The 19,841-nt window shown below is 43.3% G+C and overlaps 1 protein-coding gene across 3 annotated transcripts in view; it reads right to left on the bottom strand.

Annotated features, from left to right (window-relative positions):
• Positions 1-3,488: 3,488 nt before the first annotated feature.
• The window catches only part of ptch1 (patched 1), a 51,037-nt gene continuing 34,684 nt past the window's right edge, over positions 3,489-19,841 (bottom strand). For all 3 annotated transcript variants that reach the window (XM_079690835.1, XM_079690836.1, XM_079690837.1), the window contains 9 exons: positions 19,475-19,617; positions 15,742-15,925; positions 13,640-13,920; positions 11,673-11,810; positions 11,410-11,552; positions 7,433-7,532; positions 6,961-7,317; positions 6,327-6,870; positions 3,489-6,224 (listed from right to left, as the gene is read on the bottom strand). In XM_079690835.1, the coding sequence (XP_079546961.1) occupies positions 6,328-6,870; positions 6,961-7,317; positions 7,433-7,532; positions 11,410-11,552; positions 11,673-11,810; positions 13,640-13,920; positions 15,742-15,925; positions 19,475-19,617 (1,889 nt within the window). In that variant the 3' untranslated portion in view covers positions 3,489-6,224; position 6,327. The remainder of the gene's footprint in view (positions 6,225-6,326; positions 6,871-6,960; positions 7,318-7,432; positions 7,533-11,409; positions 11,553-11,672; positions 11,811-13,639; positions 13,921-15,741; positions 15,926-19,474; positions 19,618-19,841) is intronic.

The raw sequence follows: 19,841 nt of genomic DNA on the forward strand, positions 1-19,841 counted from the left end.
GTGAAAGTTGGAGAAATATACTACAAATGACAGGATTTAGTTAAGAATGTTGTCTGAATGCAGTGACAACAGCCAACAGTAATAATAATCTTGGCAAATTTCTTGAGCTTTTTACTGCAGACTTTGAGAGATACAATCTTTGGCTCGAGCAGCAGAAGCCTTTGAGCGGTGCTGAATGCATAGTGAATCATGTCATCTGTTTTTAAGAATTGGATGTGGTTCCCTCGCTGTCTTGGACCTCTGCAGTGTTCTGTTTCCCTCTCTCTGCTCTCCCTCTTTCTCTCGCAGGATTCCTGGAGAGCTGTAGTTCTGTGCAAGAAATTGAGATCAAAAAAAGATTGTGTAAAAAAAACATGTAAAATAATAATTGGCTAGGGAAGAAAATCTGATCTAAAATGTTTTACATCCATTTCTACATGAAAACAAACTCAAACACAGCTGACATGCTCAGAATGTGTATCCTGGCCATGCATCCCTGCAATCCAATGTGTCAAATGCCGAGCATATTTCTCACATGTCATTCTCATAAGGGCTAATTTCTTGTTATTCACGACTGCAGCCTGCAGAACTGTGCTTCAACGCTGAGATTATGTAAGTCTGGCCACTGGGGACTTCGACCTCACATTCTTCTGGATCAGTCTTGTAGGAAGAACGCACTCCCTCTGTGGGAGATAAAGCAGCCAGCCAAGTCAAACTGGTCCCAGGGTGAGACTGAACACTAGGCCCAAAACCACCCACCTTGAGACTGCTGACGGAATAGAAGAGACTTTCTGACGTTAGAACCTTTGTGACGGCATGCCGTGATAGTTTGTATTACAGTGCTTCCTTCAAAAGACATTGTCTATAAGGGGTATTTAGACATTTTAGCAAATAAGCTAATTCACAGAAAAAATCTAAAGACAAACAAACACTGTTAATACCTGATTAAATACCTGCAAAGTACCTACAAACACATATTTTACGAACTAACATGTGTAATCTTGTCATGTGTAATCAAAAACATAAAAAAAGCAAGTTGTAGATTATTTTAGGCTACCATTCCAGTCTTTAGCCTATGCGAGGCTAAGCCATATGTCGTCGTTAATCAATGAACTAAAATAGAAAAAAGACAAGTTATATGTAAAAAAAGAATCTTGCAAAGGTCTACAGTACTATTTTGCACACATATTGTTGGACACACACACACACACACACACACACACACACACACACACACACACACACACACACACACACACACACACACACACACACACAGAGAGACAGAGACGCAAACAAAGTTGAATGGTTTTCAAGGTGTCTGTGAGGCCTCAAAGGTAACCCCTTCCCCCAGAGTTGTATCAACACACCATGTGATGCTTCCTGCAGATTTATTGTTAAACTATAAGTTTTATAGAATGTGTAAATCTGGCTCTGGATCTGGCAGGAGTGAATGGTAGTGTTTGCGTGTGTCCTATTCAGTCATGTCAACAGAGCAATCATTCATGTAGACGAGAGTATAAACTCAGAGGGTCTAGGTCTGCTGGCAGGTGATGATGGACATGCCTTTCAGGGAAAAGTGAGGGATGGAAAGAGGGAGAGGGAGGGCCAGTTGGATGAAAAAGAGGACTGGAATAGAGTTGTCAATGATACCAATTTGTATTTTTTCCTTTTGGCATGTAGGTTTGAGATATGAAAGGCAAGGAAAATAATAAAACAATGATTGAAGAATGAGGAAAAAACTTTTTTTGTGCAGTATATGTCCACTCCATTGTTTGCCATTCTGGGCAGAGAGCCACGGCAGAACAGTTCATACGTTTGGGAGAGAAGGAACTTCTTAATTGCTTCCTCTCACTTCCTCTTTAGCCCTCCCTCCGTCCAACTCTCTCTCTCCAACCCCTTTCTGTTGCCTTAAAGGACAGGTACAGGAAACACTCATTCATTAACAACCTGGAGCTTGTTAGCTTCAATAAAGCGCTCTTCACAAAATGTGCTGTTCCACCTCTGAGGGCATCTCTGAGTGTTTGTGGTGGGAAGTGTAGAGGTGAGGTGGGCTAAAGGGTAAGGCAGGGCCAGAGGAGGGACGGGGGGGTTGGTTTGTTGACCTGGGGTCCTCAAGCAAAAGAGGGGAGTGCTGGTGAAAGACACATTAACAACAATAGATCTCAATGAAGCATGTAACTTACAAATAACCCTGGGATTAGTCACATATATTTCTCCTTTCAACACATTTTCACATACTCTTCTTGATTAACGCTAATCCACAGAGGTTTACTTTTAATTTGTGTGGGCATATGAGTGCTTAAACACTAAAAACAGCTTTTAAAGAGTCTTTATGCACACATAGATAGTTAAATAAAAATACAACAAAAATCTGAATTTGCTTTTTGCACTGGGTACATTGGGCACCACCTGCATCAGTCTCTACATTTTCGCCACATCTGCTCATCAGGTGAAAGACAAAAATGTCAAGCCCAGTTAGAAAAGTTCAGAACATTGCAGACAATACTGCCACCCAGCTTTCCAAACACACCCTATCATTTGTAAGATGTCAGCCTGTGTTTTTTTTTGCACTGGTTGGACAACACTCAGCAGAATAGTGCGCCTTTATTGCCTTTAAAAGATAATAACATGCCCACTGCCTGCCTCCAACCGCTGAACCAGGGTCAGTGAGTTCGACAGCTTCCTGAGGTTCAGGTTGAAATTGTGGCTTGGGAAAATTGGTCCTCTATTTGTAGTTAGAAACAACAGAAAGACCACAGGTGAATATTTACCCAACACAGTCTGCCTATATTGGTAAGAATGTTATTGTCATGTTGTAATGTTTAATTGTATTTTGATCTAAATGTTTAAGTTGCATGTTTTAAGAAGAAAAACGTTGTCTTACAACCCTCAAGTTTGAGAATAAATGGCTGCCACCCATGCAGTTGACAAGGTGCTCTCCCTCTCTCACCATCAGTGCAGCAAGCTCAAGGCCACATGCCCTTTTTCATTACTCCGAACAGGCCAGCTGTATTGTAACTACAACCAATTTCCTTGCAGTCTATAAAGCTGTCAATCAAAATCATACAGAACAGGGAGTGGAGGTGGGGGGTGTAGGGGCGGAGCTGGGTGGGCTGTTGGGGAGGGCTGCAGGGCTCCGGACCAGATGTCAGAGTTTTACGCTGCAGAGGGAGGGAGGAGGGGAGGTCATGTTTACCTGTAGCTAATATAAGCTTAATAGGGAAAAGCAGGAATATTTTGACTTGCGTGGGTGTTTGTATCGTCTGCCTGTCACGAAAGCAACATAAAACACTTATTTCAATATTTAATTAAAGTAATTGTATGGAATTTCTGGGAAACCATATTCACTTGTGTACTTAGTAACATTAGAAGACAGAATGGTAAATATGAATATGGTAGAGAGCAAGTGGAGAGAGTGAATTGGTGTTTTTTTTTTTTTACCACAACGTCATTCTATTCCTTGAAGCACCTTTTCAAAACAATCAACTCACAGTCAGTCAAAGCAATATTTTTAAGTTTCCATTTATTAAAGTTATGAACAAAGAGACAAATAAGTTATAATATTTTTATTTGTTAGAATTCTATCAGTGTTTGAACATTAATATTTAGAGAGCTAGTACAATTTTCTACTTTCATGGCTAGCCTTTTACCAACCCATAGAAACAGCTGTCTCTCTCCTAGGATCGGAACATAATACTGAAGGGGAGGTGTCAATGTCGTCTCACAAGACAGTTAGCAGTGAAAGTGTGCACCTTAAGGTTTTTTCTGTTATGGTATATCATTACATATAAACTCTTTAAAAATATACTTCTGTCAAATACCTTGACAACTACTATGTACACTACAAAAATAAATTTTCATATAAATAAATTATATGGCATACATTTATCTTTGTAACTGAAAACAGCATACATCCACGCCAACCGAGACCAAAATGGCAGTCTGGAAGAACCACTGATTTTTTTTTCCTTTTAAAATCCTCTAAGAGCTATGATGAGACCTGTAGTATAAAATGTTATATACTCTTTTTTCCTATTTAACATTAGTAAGCACTTTATACAGATCAAAATCCATTAATGTAAAAACATTAAACTGTAATAGTGTTTTATCAATAATAAAATAAAAATAAATCCCTGCATTTGTTATCCACTGGCTTCACGACAATAATGAAAGAAAAAACAACATATTTTATATTACAAAAATATAAATATCGCATTTGAATGTTGAGAACAAAAACAAACAAAAAACATAAAAAAATGAATAAAATAGTTGCCAGCTATGATTCTCTCCACTAATGCCAATGTGACATTGGGAGAAAACAAGACAAAAAACAAACAGAACAACCTATTTCATGCAAGCAGCTGACGTAACATGGTGGACAGAAAACTGCAAAGACTTCTGGGAAGAGCTACACATGTTCAACAGGAAGTAAGAGTGTAAAAAAGTGGAGGAAAACTGAGGTGTGGTTGGGGTGAGTGACTGGGTCAAAGGGGCCTAGGTCTGGAACTGAGGGGGGGTTTTGGGGGGGAGGCGCAGGCAAATATGCACGTTGACATGGCCCTGCAGATATAAACGGGCCATTGCTGGGAGGGGAGGGGGGGGGGGGGCTGGCAGTGTCAACTTTGACCCGTGAGGCTCTGGGCTGTGCCATTTGGCAGTTGTGGGGGGACGTCCAATTAGTGTCATGACATTATAATGTGGAATTTTATTAGCTGAGGTCAGTGGGGATGGCTGATGCCAAATTAGGGCCAGTTGTTTCTACTGTCAATAAAGGAGAGCTGAGGCAGACAGCGGATGTACCAACACACACACGCACATAAATGCTTTAGACATGTATACATTGAGACACACATAGACCACATAGTCAGGCCATATAAGGCTTATCCCGTAGCAGGCCGTGTGGGCTAGCTTATTGGTTGGATAGTAAAAAAGAAAGATACTTGAAGCAAGATATTGCTGTGAATGAAGTTTGAGTGCAGTCAAGTGCCATGTTAAATCAGGTTGTACAGTATACAGTCAGAGCTTTAGCTTATCCACTTGACACAGAGTTAGAGCCCTGTGTTGACCCTGTTCCAGAATCAGTAATGTGAAGGTCCCTGTAATGGGAGAGTGAGTCTTTGAGGTGGGTTTACTGCTTGTACAAGACAGAAACAGTGTTGAGCCTGCTAGGGTTAAACAATATATAGCCTCATACAGTAAGACCCAACCAGAGCAACCTCACAGACAGTGATACAAAGCTGAGAGCAGAAACAGGTTCCAATGCAGAGGCAATGACTAAAACAGAACAAAACCAAAAAACAGCTTTTTAAATTTCTTCATATCTGCTCGTCTTAAATAGCACGCATAGCGTGTCATGTTAAACAGTAATTGTTTCATAACTACCACAGGTTTGTGATAAAAAAATAATAGTTTAACATGTGTACCTTTATACAATAACCGCACACACACATAAACACACACATATATATACCATAGCCCTGTTTGATAATTCTAACAATTTCCCTCATGTTTAAAATGAGTGTAAGTGTTAGCCTGTTCTGAGAATGTGTCTGATTTATAAGCCAGAAGATAATGGGGCAGTTTCACAACACACACACACACACACACACACACACACACACACACACACACACACACACACACACACACACACACACACACACACACACACACACACACACACACACACACACACACACACACACACACACACACACACACACACACACACACACACACACACACACACACCACTTCTTTTGTTTAAAGAGACATTTGCATAGAGTTATAAATGTATATTATTTAAAAAAATATTTTGAGCAGCAACAGTGAATGCTGACAGGTATTTTTGTCTAGATGAAGCTTCCTAATGGCACAGATCCACAGATGAGTGAGCAGTAATAAGATATCTATCACTAACTCTCATACACGCGCACACATTTACACAAACACACTCACAAACCATATAAAATGGCAGCCCCTGTCTGTTAACATGAGGAGTTGTACAGCTCCTAAAATTATAGCTACTTTCTGTTCATATTTACATATGTATACAACTTTTAAATATAGATAGAAATATCTAAGAAAATAGTCCACTGGGTTACAGTAAGAATGAGCACCATGACGGCAACACTGGCGAGTTTCGGACTGGGCTGTGCTGGGCTTTCCTGCGCCAGACCGAGTCAGCTGCTAAGTAATAGGGAGGAGTCCATCTTTGGCCGTTGTACTTGCGTTCTCCATAACTGAAATAAAAAGGAAGAATGGTTTTTCAGTGCTTTATGATGAACAGACTTTTCTAAAAGGGCAGTTTGAATACGTATTTACGGAAGTAGTTTAAAGCTTACCTCAGCTTGTCCGTCTGCCATTGTTGCTCTCAGCTGCCTCAAACTCCAAATCTTGAAGCTCCATGGACTCCATGTAGGCCCCCCTGGCCCCTGTGTGAGTGTCCAGTGGCACATGAGGGTCCTGGAAGACAGGCTCCGTCCCCTGATCTCCTGATTGGCAGTAACTGTCTGTTGTTGTGTATCCTGGGTAAGAGGAAGCTGGGGGGCCCTGGTTGGACAAGGGGGCTGGGTGAACAGCAACAGTGACGGAGGCTGATGCTGTTACCGTGGTGATGGGTTGACAATAAGGGGTGGGGTTTGGGTGGTGGTGTGGGAGGTGGTGATTAGGTTGTGGGTTGTGGGAAGAGCGGGCCCTGTGGCCTGCTGAGTGTTCTCTATGGCCACGTGAGCCATGATGGCCCCCAGCCTCAGTAGCAGTTTCAAAAGCGTCCATGCGTGGGCGGGCTGGGGGCGGGGCCTGCCGGTGCGGCTGGCTCTTGGGGTCCCTGCTGCTGTTACGCTGAGGAGCCGCTGGCTGGGGCCCAGAATTACAACCCTGAGAGGACTGTAATATAAGACAACATATTTATTTCTAAAATGCTACTAACAGGAATGAGAGAAGTATAGATGCCACACAAAGGGGGATATTGCTTACCAAAGACACATTATAGCCAGGAGGGTCAGGCTGCCTGGCTGTGCGTCTGTTCCCTGATCCTGCTCTCCTGTGCTCCTCTGTCCTGGCTGCTCTGCCTCTGCTGATCTGGAGGTGGTACTGCTGCTCCTCTGCTCGAGTGTGTCCCCTGTGAGAGGGCAGGTTGTAGTTCTGCAGCTCCTGGCTTATACCAGACACTGTGGTGTTAGAGCTGTACTCCGAGTCTGACGAGTCTGAAGCTGCACCAGAGGTGGGCGTGGCTATGGTGGTGTTGTGAGGACGGACCGAGAAGTGGACCACGTGAGGAGGTGTCTCAGGTGATGGGGTGGGTAACTGACTACGACCATCGATTGGGGTCACCTGAGATGTGAGAATAGAGGAGTGACTATTCCACACTTTTCCACAAAAAAAAAATTCACTTTTTCTTGTCAACTAAGATGACATTTTCTTGCAGTTGCGTTTTAAAGGATCCTACCTCTGGATAGGGCCCAAAGTATGACAGTAATACTGGAAGAAGGACCAATCCATTCAGTACTCCAAGAACTGTAAGAATGGCCAACACTGCGAAGAAATACCTGGAACAAACACACAAAGGAAGTTTAACGTCAGGAATAATTTCACAAACTGTAACAAGTGAGGATAAAACTCACTTCAGACCACTTCAAAGTTGTGTGACTGGAACAAAAAACAAAACCCAGATATTCCTAGACCAACACAGACAGACCAGAAAAGAAGGCGAAGAAACAATGAAAATACCTGTGCAAACCACAAATGTTAAGACATGGGGAGACATGTGCAAGATCAACCAGTACACACGCCCGAGATAATACTTCCACAAAGACACCCGGCCACTCCCCAAGCACACACACATACTGTATATAAACCCCCCCACAGGCAGGCAGGCATGCACTGTGGTTTTGAGGAGCAGAACCGAAATGTACCTTGTGTGTTTCTAAGTCCTGCCAAAGATGGTTAGTCTTAAAGAAGCCACAGAGAAAAAAGAAAGGGGAAGCATAATTAGCCAGAGCTGGTTAATTCAAAGGCATTGGAGGAAAGAAAAAAAAAGAAAGGAGTGGATGTGGATGTGGAGTGGGTGTGTGGTATATAAGCAAACATGGAGAAAACAAAGCAGTGAGGAATGTGAGGGGAGGGGTTAAGGGGTAAGGGGAGGGTAAAAAGGGGGAAGGAGAGGAGAGGGCGGGTGAGGGGAACCTAGGGGGCTGGGGGGGCACGAGAGGCAAGAGGACAGGGGCCTCTCTCTGCTCTTTGGCTCTAAAAAAGAGAGGGAGAAACAAACAAATGGAGTGAAGGGTATAAAATGTAAACAATTTAGTCTAGGAAGGAGAGAAGGGGACCCTCAGAGCGCCACCCCTCCCTGGTCTCTCTCTCTCTCTTTTATTTCTTTCTCTCTCTTCTCTGCCTCACTTCCCTCTCCCTCCTTTCCAGCTAAGCCCCTGTGAAATTCCCGGCCACTCCACAATCCCCTCTGTCTAATTAAATCTCCAATGTATCAGGTAAGACCCCCCAAACTCCACTCTAAATCCCCCCCTCTCTCCCACACCAATCCAGCTCCCTTCATTAGGGAAGGCTTTCCACCTCACCCGATTCTCCACTGAAAGCTCTCAGGTTATCAGACAGGGACACACTGATGAACCATGACCCCCCCTGTCCTAACCCTTAACTATGCTTTGTGCGTGTGCGTGTGTGTGTGCGTGTGCGTGTGGAGGGGAGGGTTAAATGGACTAACTGAGGTGTAAGATGCACTTGAATGCTGTGCAGCTGGGCCTTAAACTAAATGCACATTCATAACTGATGGGTGTGTGTTCATTTCAATATGTGTTGATTCTGTGTGTGTGTGTGTGTGTGTGTGTGTGTGTGTGTGTGTGTGTGTGTGTGTGTGTGTGTGTGTGTGGGTGTGTGTGTGTGTGTGTGTGTGTGTGTGTGTGGAGGGGAGGGTTAAGTGGACTAACTGAGGTGTAAGATGCACTTGAATGCTGTGCAGCTGGGCCTTAAACTAAATGCACATTCATAACTGATGGGTGTGTGTTCATTTCAATATGTGTTGATTCTGTGTGTGTGTGTGTGTGTGTGTGTGTGTGTGTGTGTGTGTGTGTGTGTAGAAAGATAGGTATTGTACGGAGGCTTGACAAGTGAGGAGAGCTGGTTCTTGTCTACCCTGCATGGGTGGCCTCAGCTTCACAATATTTATACAGCGAGCCAGACTGAATTATGATGGAAACGTACTTAATATGCCAAATGTCTTCAAGATAATTTGAGAGGGCTGGTATGGACACATACTTATGCTGCTGCACACTACACTAGCCATTTTAGTTTATACAAAAAAAGACCATAATGCATAATTATATGTAATTTCTAAGATCTAGTCTGTGGTGTTTTATATGAGAGTTGATACACTGCAATTTCATCGCATAATCAGTTTTATGCTACAGGTATCTCTCTCATTTTCTCTCTTCAATTGACTCAAGGTGTAGTAATCAGGATAAAAGTCTGAGCAGAGCCAGATCTAGCCTTCTTTGCACCTGGTAAAATACTTCCCATGTTGAGCCTGCAAACATCAGACCGGCTAGAGTCATATCTATTCGATGTTGGTCTAGGTGTTCCTGAGGACAGGACTGCATGCTGTGAGTCAGTGTTAACCCAACATCACATTGGACACAGAACTAATCTAACAAGATATATTAATGTCAGGAAACTTTGAAAAACATTTTCTGAATCTGGTTTGTTCCAAGTTTTTTTAATGCATTGCTTCTTACATAATTGGTAGATAGGATAAGTCGTTACTTATAAAGGAAAGTTTGATTCAAATTTGGTTATTTCTTGCATCATATCATTTGAATTCCACCTTCCTTCATTGACAGAAAGTTCTCCAATTCCAAATGCACACACACACACACACACACACACACACACACACACACACACACACACACACACACACACACACACACACACACACACACACACACACACACACACACACACACACACACACACACACACACACACACACACACACACACACACACACACACACACACACACACACACACACACCAGGCTGAGTGCCCTGCCGGGCTGTTTGGAGTGATAACATTCACAGGGCTGATGGGGAAAGCCAGGGAAACATTTATTTCGGCGCAAGCAGAAAAATACGAGCTGGGACTGTTGTTATTGCATCGTCTTGGGACTCTGCTTTGTTTGCTCAGACAACAGCAGAACCTTTAAATGGAGGCCCGGGACTGAGCCAGAAACCAGAGCACACCACTGGTGGTGAGGAGAGAAGGTCTGTAGGCCTCCTGTGTTTGTGTGTGTCCCTCAGAGTGTGTATCTGTGTGTGCTCTCACTGGCAGGCACGCCATCATTGACCCTCATGATTACAAGGTCAGGAAGCAGGTTGGTCTCTGTGTGTGTGTGTGTGTGTGTGTGTGTGTGTGTGTGTGTGTGTGTGTGTGTGTGTGTGTGTGTGTGTGTGTGTGCACGCGATGGGGACTATGTGTAATTGTATGGGTGTGCATGGATAAGTGCAGACCTGTGCACATGATAGAGTGCATGCTTGCCGATCACATGGACTTCAGTGCGCCCTTTTCTTAAAGGAGCAGGTCAACCAAAGTATACAGCTACCTCAGTTACTTTAAATTATTCAGTGAGCTCACTGGTGCAACAGCTTGCACCCACAAAAAGGAGCAAATGAACCAGAGCCCCCAGAGTGTGTCGGTTTTAATTTCCACTTTTCCTGTCTTTCCACAACGGCCCTCTTGCCCCCCAACCCGTAACTCCTTCCCATGCTTATAAATGTCTAGCGAGGGCAGTTAAACTAGCTGGAGATTACAAAGGCCAGATAACCTTCCTGCTCTCTCACTCCCTCTCTTTCCCTGTCGCTCTCTCCGACCATCACTCTCTTTTACTTTGTTTGCCACTGAATCACCGTCTACTCTCCCCTAGACTGTCTCCACCTACTTCTCCTGACCTTCAACTCTCCATCCATCCCCTGGTTTCCCCTAAAATCTCCGGCATGAGAGACACTGAGGGGGGTGAGGAGGATGAAAGAAAAACCACGAGGGGAGAGGTGGGTGGAGAAAGACAAAGGCCTTGTTTATTAAGCTTCATGGAGCAAGCCCCCAGAAATGGAGAGGAAAGCAGGTATGTCACTGGTAGCTGGCAAAGGGATGAGGTATACAGAAAGGGAGTATGAAAGGGAGATGCGGGTGGAAGACGAGAAAGAGATTGAGGGAGGGAGCGGGGGAAGAAGAAAGCTAAGAGTCTTCATGCATGATTGGTGGCTCAGGTAGATCCTGTGTGACACACAGGTTGAGACATGGTCTCAACGGTCTACTGACGCAACATAGACACTGTACGATAATCTTTGTACCTGCTTTAATATTCGACTTAATTAATGTCGCAATTCCTCATAAGGTTGATTCTTGTACCCACCTGACAATAAAGTCGAACTCAGAGCCCGCAAGCAACAGGACACCTAATAAGGTAGAAAAAGCTCCGTCGAGCACCGGAGCAAACATGTGCTCCAGAGCCAGCACGGCCCGCTTGTGACGATCCCCTATGGCTGTCAGGAAAGCCTACAACACATAAACAGAAGCAGACATTAGTTCTTGTGTGTCACTGTTTTGAAAACCATTCTAAAAAAACTTGTATTTTGTTCATGTTGAAATAGTTTAATGATGTTTATGCCAGCCTACCAGAGCCACATGGACGGTGAACTCCACTCCAATGCCCACAGAGGCGATGAGAATGACAACAGGGACAGCACTCAGCTTGATTCCCATTAGTCCCATGAAGCCAAACAGCTCCACAGTCATTAGAGAAAGCACCAACACCTAAAGGGGAGAGGAGGAGCTTCTGTTAGATGGGAAGGTGCTTAATGAATAAATAAAGTTTAATCACATTTAAAAAAGGTAGATTTAGGTTGAATGGGGGAACATACCAGAAATAAAATATCCTAAAAATTATAATTGATTTGTAATCTCAGAGTTTCTAGTTGTACTATTTCTTAAGGAAACATATATTTTGATCTGTGTAAACCACTCTTTGCAGGTATTTTTATTTTCATGTACATCTGTATTGTTTTATGAGATTTAAATGGTTTCTCTAAGTTTGTCAGGTTACAAATGTAATTGTTATCTTCTGTGTAAGTCCAAAAGATAATAATAATACCTTCTATCTAAAGCCGTAAGAAAGGTATTATTATAATGCACATATACCCGGGTGACAAAGTAGAAAAATGTACACAAGCATAAAGTTAAAAATGACCATAAATGGAAATAATCTTCTACTTTATTGTTGTATGATTAACAAACAATTATTAATTGCACGTGCTGTGTGAATTTACAGCTCATCTGGACTTTGATTGTATGCAAAACAGACAGGGGTCAATAATGCACCTGGATGATGTGAGGATCTCTATCATTTGTATTTGTTAAGTAATTACCATACGTATGGGCAAAAGGTGTGTGTGTTGCCTTGAGTGTGTAAAGGCTTCAATGCAAAGCGGGACAGGAGCTGGGAGTAAATGCCATTATCAGCTGACAGGTGTCAGGTTACATGGGGCCCAAATCCTTTGAAGAAGGCTGAGGTGAGCAGGGGAGGGAGCTGTGTAGATGTGGGTGCCTTTAGTGAGCCACCACAGAGTCTGTGCATGTGTGTCCAGGAGGGGGTGTTTGTGTGTGTGTCTAACTTTGTTTACACTTTAGTGAATCTTTAGAATACAGAACATGGGCAGGAAGCAAAACCAGATCACAAATGATCACTCCAAGTGTGAACATCAATGAATATCAGGTGGATTAGAAACATCTGTATGAATCAAAACACAAGTCACAAGGTTTAAAATGGGCCCTTCCATGTGGTTGAGATGGATTTCAGGGCAAATAGCTAAGAGGGTTTGAAAGGGCGTAAGTTTTGACGTTGTAGGGCTGGCGGTGGTCTGGTCCTGCACAGAGCAAGTGGTTAAACTTGACGGCTCTCCATAACTTGTCTTTTGATCTTGCTAGTAAAGTCTGAAGGATGGACAAGAGGTCCCCTCCTCCCCTGTTTAAGGGCTCGGGTGGCCTGGCCACTGCCCGTCGTAAACTACAACCCACCAGAGAGAAAAACCAGAGCTCTCTGTGTATGTATTTCTGTGTGAATTATGTACCTGCCCGTTTACAGATTTAAACTCTATGTGTGCAAGTATATACATGTCTGCGTGTGTGCACAGTGTGTGTCTGTGTGCGCAAATCTGTGTTTCTATGTATCCTTGGAAACTCCGTGTGGAGGATGGAAATCAAATCTAACTTTTTATAGGTTTGGAGTGGGAGCAAGTTGTCCGAGCAACTTTGAGTCCTCTCCCCATTTATTTCAGCATTGGTGTCGGGGAGTGTTGGACTAGACTAAACAGACGGGCCCTAACAAAACAGTACAAGATAAACACTGGTGACTGGGGCTAAAATAACACACAGCAGCCCCTTCCCCTGTTTGGATCTGCCCTCTCTGAGATGGACCACACATAAAAACAGGAAATAAAGGGTGGAGAACACACGATTTTTTAATAACTAAAAGTATGTGGTTTCAGCCTCTCTACGTTAAGAGGTGACCCGTTTGTAATAAAATCCAAATCAGGGAGGTAATACACCTATCAAAAGTATATACATTTGTTTATTTCAAAACTCACTATGATGCCGGCGGTCCACGGGTTGAGCAGGAAGAGGGCACAGACGAGGAAGGTACAAGCGAGCACGACACTGATGCACAGCAGGAGCCAGTGGCGCAGACTAACATACTGTTCCCAGAACAGGAAAGGGTAGCCGTTGGGGTAGGAGGGTAGGCCCTGTCGACTGAAGTTGCTGCAGATAGCCCGCACGCTCTCAATGGCCTCCACAAACTGTGGAGTCTCCCGAAGCCCGTTGAGGTAGAAGGGGAACTGTGCATATTCGATGGGCTCAGCAGCTGGGACTGGGTGGGAAGGCAATGAGAGGAAGGTCATTTTTTTGCAAGTAAAAAAAATAGCAGAGCTTGATCTATATTTAACGCCATGCATGAATTGATGATGGTTTTGGACTTTGGAGCCAAGGTAACACAGACTTGCAAGATGAGGAAAATGTCAAATCAAAGAGACAGTAAACTGAGTCACTTTATAAAAGTGATTAGATAAACCAACAATTCCAAAATGACGGATGATAATATCTATTCCGATTAAATAGCATTAAGTTCTGACCATTTTGGGTATCTTCAGAAATGAATGTAGACGCTTCAGCCAAACTCCCAATATCAATGCTTTCCCCTCCCTAATCCAGCCTTATTCCAAGATCAGCTACATCTGTGGAAGAGTGTGTGTGTGTGTGTGTGTGTGTGTGTGTGTGTGTGTGTGTGTGTGTGTGTGTGTGTGTGTGTGTGTGTGTGTGTGTGTGTGTGTGTGTGTGTGTGGCAGGGGTGGGCGGAGCAGTGTGAAACAGAGCTCCATTGACTCAAATCCAACCAGTCTGTGGCCCAGCCTGGCTAATGAGGGCCTATCAGTTCCAGACACAGCAGCGTGTCAGAGCTAACGTTGATTCACGGTAATTGCAATGTCAGAATCACCACCATTACCACACCCTAAACTTAGTGCTGCCACATAAAGCATAATACAGATGCATAAACATGCATACCTGTCTGTCACTCCACTATGGAGCCATATTTGGTGCTGTCAAAACAGTGTGTTAATTCAGATTTTAGCTTGCAGTATAATTAACAACACATTGCTGCATATGGCAGATCAAAATATTAACTCTGCAACTCCAACTATCTCCACCTTTTTATTGTAAAAATACCTTTTTGTGGACCGTGTTATGTTGGTGGGATTCTGTATATTCCACAGTGCCTGCAGGGTCGAACAGGAGCACTTGGTTTGGCCCATTATAATCTCAACTATACATTTCCATTAGGACAGCAGTTGGCTTTTGGCCAACACAGATCTGCTTTTGGGGGCTCCCACACAGCCAACCCTTCACGCTGCTTATCCAGTCATATGCACCCCCCGTAAAGGTCTTCCTGCTTGTTATCCAATTGTGCTTGCCACCCGAACCAAGTCTCTCCTTGTTATCCAATAATTTCTCTCCCCGTGGAGAACTTCATGGCTTGAACAAATCACATGCTAGAATCAAACAACAACATGACTATACTTTTTTATTTGAGTTACAGTCTGTATGTGTGGTAGGGACTTGATAACAGGGTGTGTGTAGTGTTAGGGGTCACTGAGTTTTAATAATGTTCAGTGGGTGTGTGTGTGTGTGTGTGTGTGTGTGTGTGTGTGTGTGTGTGTGTGTGTGTGTGTGTGTGTGTGTGTGTGTGTGTGTGTGTGTGTGTGTGCGTGTGTGTGTGTGTGTAGGGCCCCATGGTAGCCAGGATAATAACATTCACCACAGGCACCATAAGAAAAACCACAGTGAGTTGTGTTTTGGTCCTGTGCGTTGTTACAACCTGAGCTCACACATACACAAACACACAACGCAGTGGCACAGTAAAGTAAACTACCTTACATGTAGTAGAAGCCTTATGGATCTCCAAAAAAGCCCAGAGAAATTAACCCCCAAAAAAATTGAGCGTAACATTTCAGTAAATGCAATTTGTTAAACTATGGTGTACCGTGTATTAACCTTATCAGTTCAAATTAGCTTCATTTGGTTAAGCAAACATTATCATTGACAATTCGATTCTTCGGTCAAATAACTTTATTACATTACAGTATAAGGCTTCCTGTTTTGATTTCCTGCATGATCTGCGAACATTCTGACTTACTGCTGAGGCGTGTCTCGGGCATGATGTCGGTCCGGTCACGCAGCCACTCTGGAGGGTGTGGGCGAATGTTGGCCTGCGAGGCGGCGTATGCCACAGGATCATTGCTGACCCAAGCAGTAAGGTAGATGTAGAATGCCCCGGGGTTGATGATCCCATCTGCATCTACAAGCCTGTGACGAGTCAGCTACAACACCCAAAAGGAGACAAATTAATGATAATACTCTAATGTAGAAAATAAGGTTCTATTCTGCTGTATTCTTTAAAATACCAGGACTTGCACACATCTTATTTCAATTAGATCCTTCACATTACATAGATAGGACTAAGCCGCATTTGAAAATGGAATAAATATAAAATGCAAAAAGTACATTTAAGGTCAAATATTAGGTGGAGCTTGCAAAGAAAATCATATTGCGGCGGCCAAGTGTACATTGGAAAGGAAAAGGTATTGTGGAAATAGGACATGTTTAACCAAACATTCTACAGGTGAGCTGACCACAGAAATGCTTACTTATACACATGCATGAGTGCAAGAGAACGGAGCAGCTTTCAAAATAAGAGTCAAATATTAGTTTCTCTCTCTTTCCAACCAAAGAAAAATCAACAAGTCAAACACTGGTCGCCTTTCTGAAAATTCCCGTACTTCTCATCACCGCTTCCCAGAATTATCATGCCACATTAAAACATGGAAAATGTTGAATCAGCTTCTCCCTTTACATACACAAGATATTGACTGGCCAACCTCAGGCCAAATGTCCTGACCACTCTTGAATACATTTCTAAAGGAAGCCTTGCTGAACTTCTCTGTAAAGAAGAAGGTGTCGGAGCTGAATGTAGTACCAAGTCTTTATTGTAAAAGTGGGAAATGTATCAGTCTAATGTGGCGTCTGACTTTGGTGATCCCCTGACTGCTCCCCTAAGAATGTACGTGTGTTGCCCAAAGGGTGAATTTTAACAATAACCTCACAGAGCTTCTAACAGAGCTGTAGATATTGTTTGAATTCACTAAGTCAAATTATTATAACATTAGTAACAAGGTAATTTTCCCAGACTATATCAATATGCTAGTTAATCTCAAACCAAAGCTGGGTAGTCAAACACAATGAATCAGACCAACCCCACGCTGAGTGTTTCTGTCTGGTTGCAGATTGTTCCCAAGCGTTTTTAGTCAGTGTCATTTGCTGTGACGGCTATGGTCAGTAGGAAGGCAAGAATGGCTGTCTTGCTCAAGGGCCATTACTTTTCTCCCTCCCATGTGGAACCAGAGAAGTTTAGCCTAGCTTTGCTACCTCCTGAGCGGTAAAACCATTATTACACACCGCTCTGCCACTCTCCCTTCTAGGAACCATAAATCTTTCCTTCACTGAGGCAGGGAGAGTTTTGGGGTTAAAACGGGACTCAAGGGGTTAGGTGGATGAAGAGAAGACTAGGGTTTATTTTTGTGATGGAAAATTGCTTGAGTTGAGGCTAGCGTAACAATAAAGAAATTGGCTGGAGTCCCTGAGCGCGTCTGTGTGCAGTTAACCTGGTTGTTAACACTGAAGGAAATGCCACCCGGCAAATGGAGTAGAGCTATAAAAACAACACAACATCTGTACAAATGTTGCTCACACTTGCTTCTCCTGACCCCTACGGGTACCCAGAATGCCGGGCACCACTGACAAACCAGGCCCTGAGAAAAAAAGAGCTCATGATAGCGTTAGCATGGCCTTCCTGGGAACTTTCAAGAAACGTTCCACCTCCTCCTTCTCCACATACCCAACCCCTTCTGTATCCAGAGCTTTATACACGCACACATACACACACAAAACCAGCTACCATATGACTCAAGCAAGGTCATAAGGAACGAATGGTCGCCCAGCACAGAGGGAAATGTTAGCAGCAGCAGATCAAAGCCACAACACCTCTGCACGATCCGTGGAGTGGCATATCAAAATAAAACATCTAGCTTTGCAATTTGCCAGGGTTGGAAAAGATCTGGTCCTCATTTTAAGACATGGAAAACAGCTACTGCTGTAAGTGCACGCACAACAGATAAAAGCAGAACACACACTGAAAACATACAAACTCAAAGAAACCACGTGTTTCAGCTCCCCTCATTGAAAGAGGACACAGCAGTGGAGCACAGAGGGTGGAAAAGGGAGGGAGGAAGGGACAGAGAGAGAGAGCAAGACTGGTAGTGCGAGCAGAAGTTGGTGAAGGAGAGTTGGAGAGAGAGAAGGGCAAGAAAGAGAGCCAGATTCCAGAGGATCTGGATTGAATTTAACAGCGGGATACGCAACAACTGTATGTCTTCAAGCTGTCACGGGAAGCTCAGGCAGCTCTGCGGGCGGCCCCACGCCTCACGGCAAATACACTACCCTCACAGGCACAGGAAGTGATGTCACAGGGCCGCACACCAAACCTGCCACTGCTCCCTGCCAGCTAGTGGAAGGGATGCTAAAAGCCTTTTGCTGCTGCATTAGAGCTCAATGGGTAAGAGAAAACGCCAAACACAAACAGAGAAGTCATGCATGACTTCAACGCAAATCATATATATCATTGAACACTAGACACAGGGGTGCTATAAGTCAAAGTTAATTATCTTTAAGAACAATTATCTCAGTGTTGAAAAGGACTTGTTTTGGGTTTGGAGTTTTTAGAAAGCCAGGCCAAGAATATTCGTTTTTGTATTACTCCAGTTTCTTATCTTCTGTTTGCACTTATTCATGCCAAAGAATGCAGCCATGCATTATTTATGTTTTTTTTTTTAGGTGGCACTAAACTATAAACAGTGTGTAATGCCCTGTTGGAACCAAGCAAGATTCAACTGGAACTCTTTCTGAGACGTTGGCTGCTCTAGCTTGATTTGTGTCATTGTTGGATATACAGTATCAAACAACCCACTGGAGACAGAGCTCACTTCAACAGCTGGACTGGAGTTTGTCAGATGATTAAGCTAACTACTCTGTTGTATTATTGCATTTACAGCAGTGGGTACAGTAGTAATGGAATCTGGAGGCTTTTCTACCCAAAAAGTAGCTGCATTAAAACACTGGACAGCAAAAGTGTTGTGAAGGCAACCGCTTGAACTTTCTCAGGCAGTATTTTAGAGGGGCCTGATGTTCAAATGCAACAAATTAGCATTTCTCTTTAGCAAAACTAAACATTTCAACTTATTTAGCCAACTAACTCACTTTATAAATTCTAAAAATGTGCCAAAAGATATGTAAATGTTGCAAAATGTTTCATATTTTTTAGAAGTTAACTTCAGTTTATTTTGACCATTCAAACTTCATTCACGACAGAATCACAGTAAATAAGTTGTAGACAATTGGGGCATGAATGAGTTTGTCTGTTTTGAATTGATTCGTTTTTGCTATCCAACCACTCATACTATGAACTGTGTCTGGAATCACTAACAAAGCTAAGGGAAGACATCAAACTGTCAAGATCCTGCACAAGCACAGACACAAACACACACACAGTTCTAGCAAGTGGGACAAATGGTTTAAATGAAGAGTTAATAGGTTTTTCAGAGGAAGGCTGCAGCCCCAGTGAGAGCTTTAAATTCCTGGGCTCGGTAAAGTCACCACGGAGAAAAGATGGAGACAGACACAGAGAGAAAAAGAAAGAGAAAAGTCGGATAGAGAGAGCGATGTTTTTTTAAGCCGGGTGTGGCTCTTCCAGCCCCATTCACACATAAATATGCATATACATACAGTGTCTCTTCAGTCTATCCCTAGATGCATACCAGGTTGAAGTTAATGGGCTTTTCCCTGCGTCCTGTCTGCACCAACAGCTTGTACGCCAGGACGCCATCATCAGAGCCATTCCTGTAGTTGTTTTGGGTGATGCGCCCGGCCTCCCAGTCCCTGTCAAATGCCTGCTGGAGACCTGCAGGAAACCACAACAAGACAGATTGGTTAGGTGTGGATGTTGAAAAGGTTAAATACCCTGTTATCTTCATTCCTTCTCTGCAAAATACTCATAAAGCCGAGTTCAAAAGAAAACCAAACGCATAGCAACCCAAAACAGTACAAGACAATATAACACAACACTGCAACCTAACCGTGACCCTATAATAAGGCTGATTGATTTAATATGATAACTCAGCTCCA

Source organism: Notothenia rossii (assembly GCF_949606895.1).
Source record: "Notothenia rossii genome assembly, chromosome: 6".
NCBI classification, from domain to species: domain Eukaryota; kingdom Metazoa; phylum Chordata; class Actinopteri; order Perciformes; family Nototheniidae; genus Notothenia; species Notothenia rossii.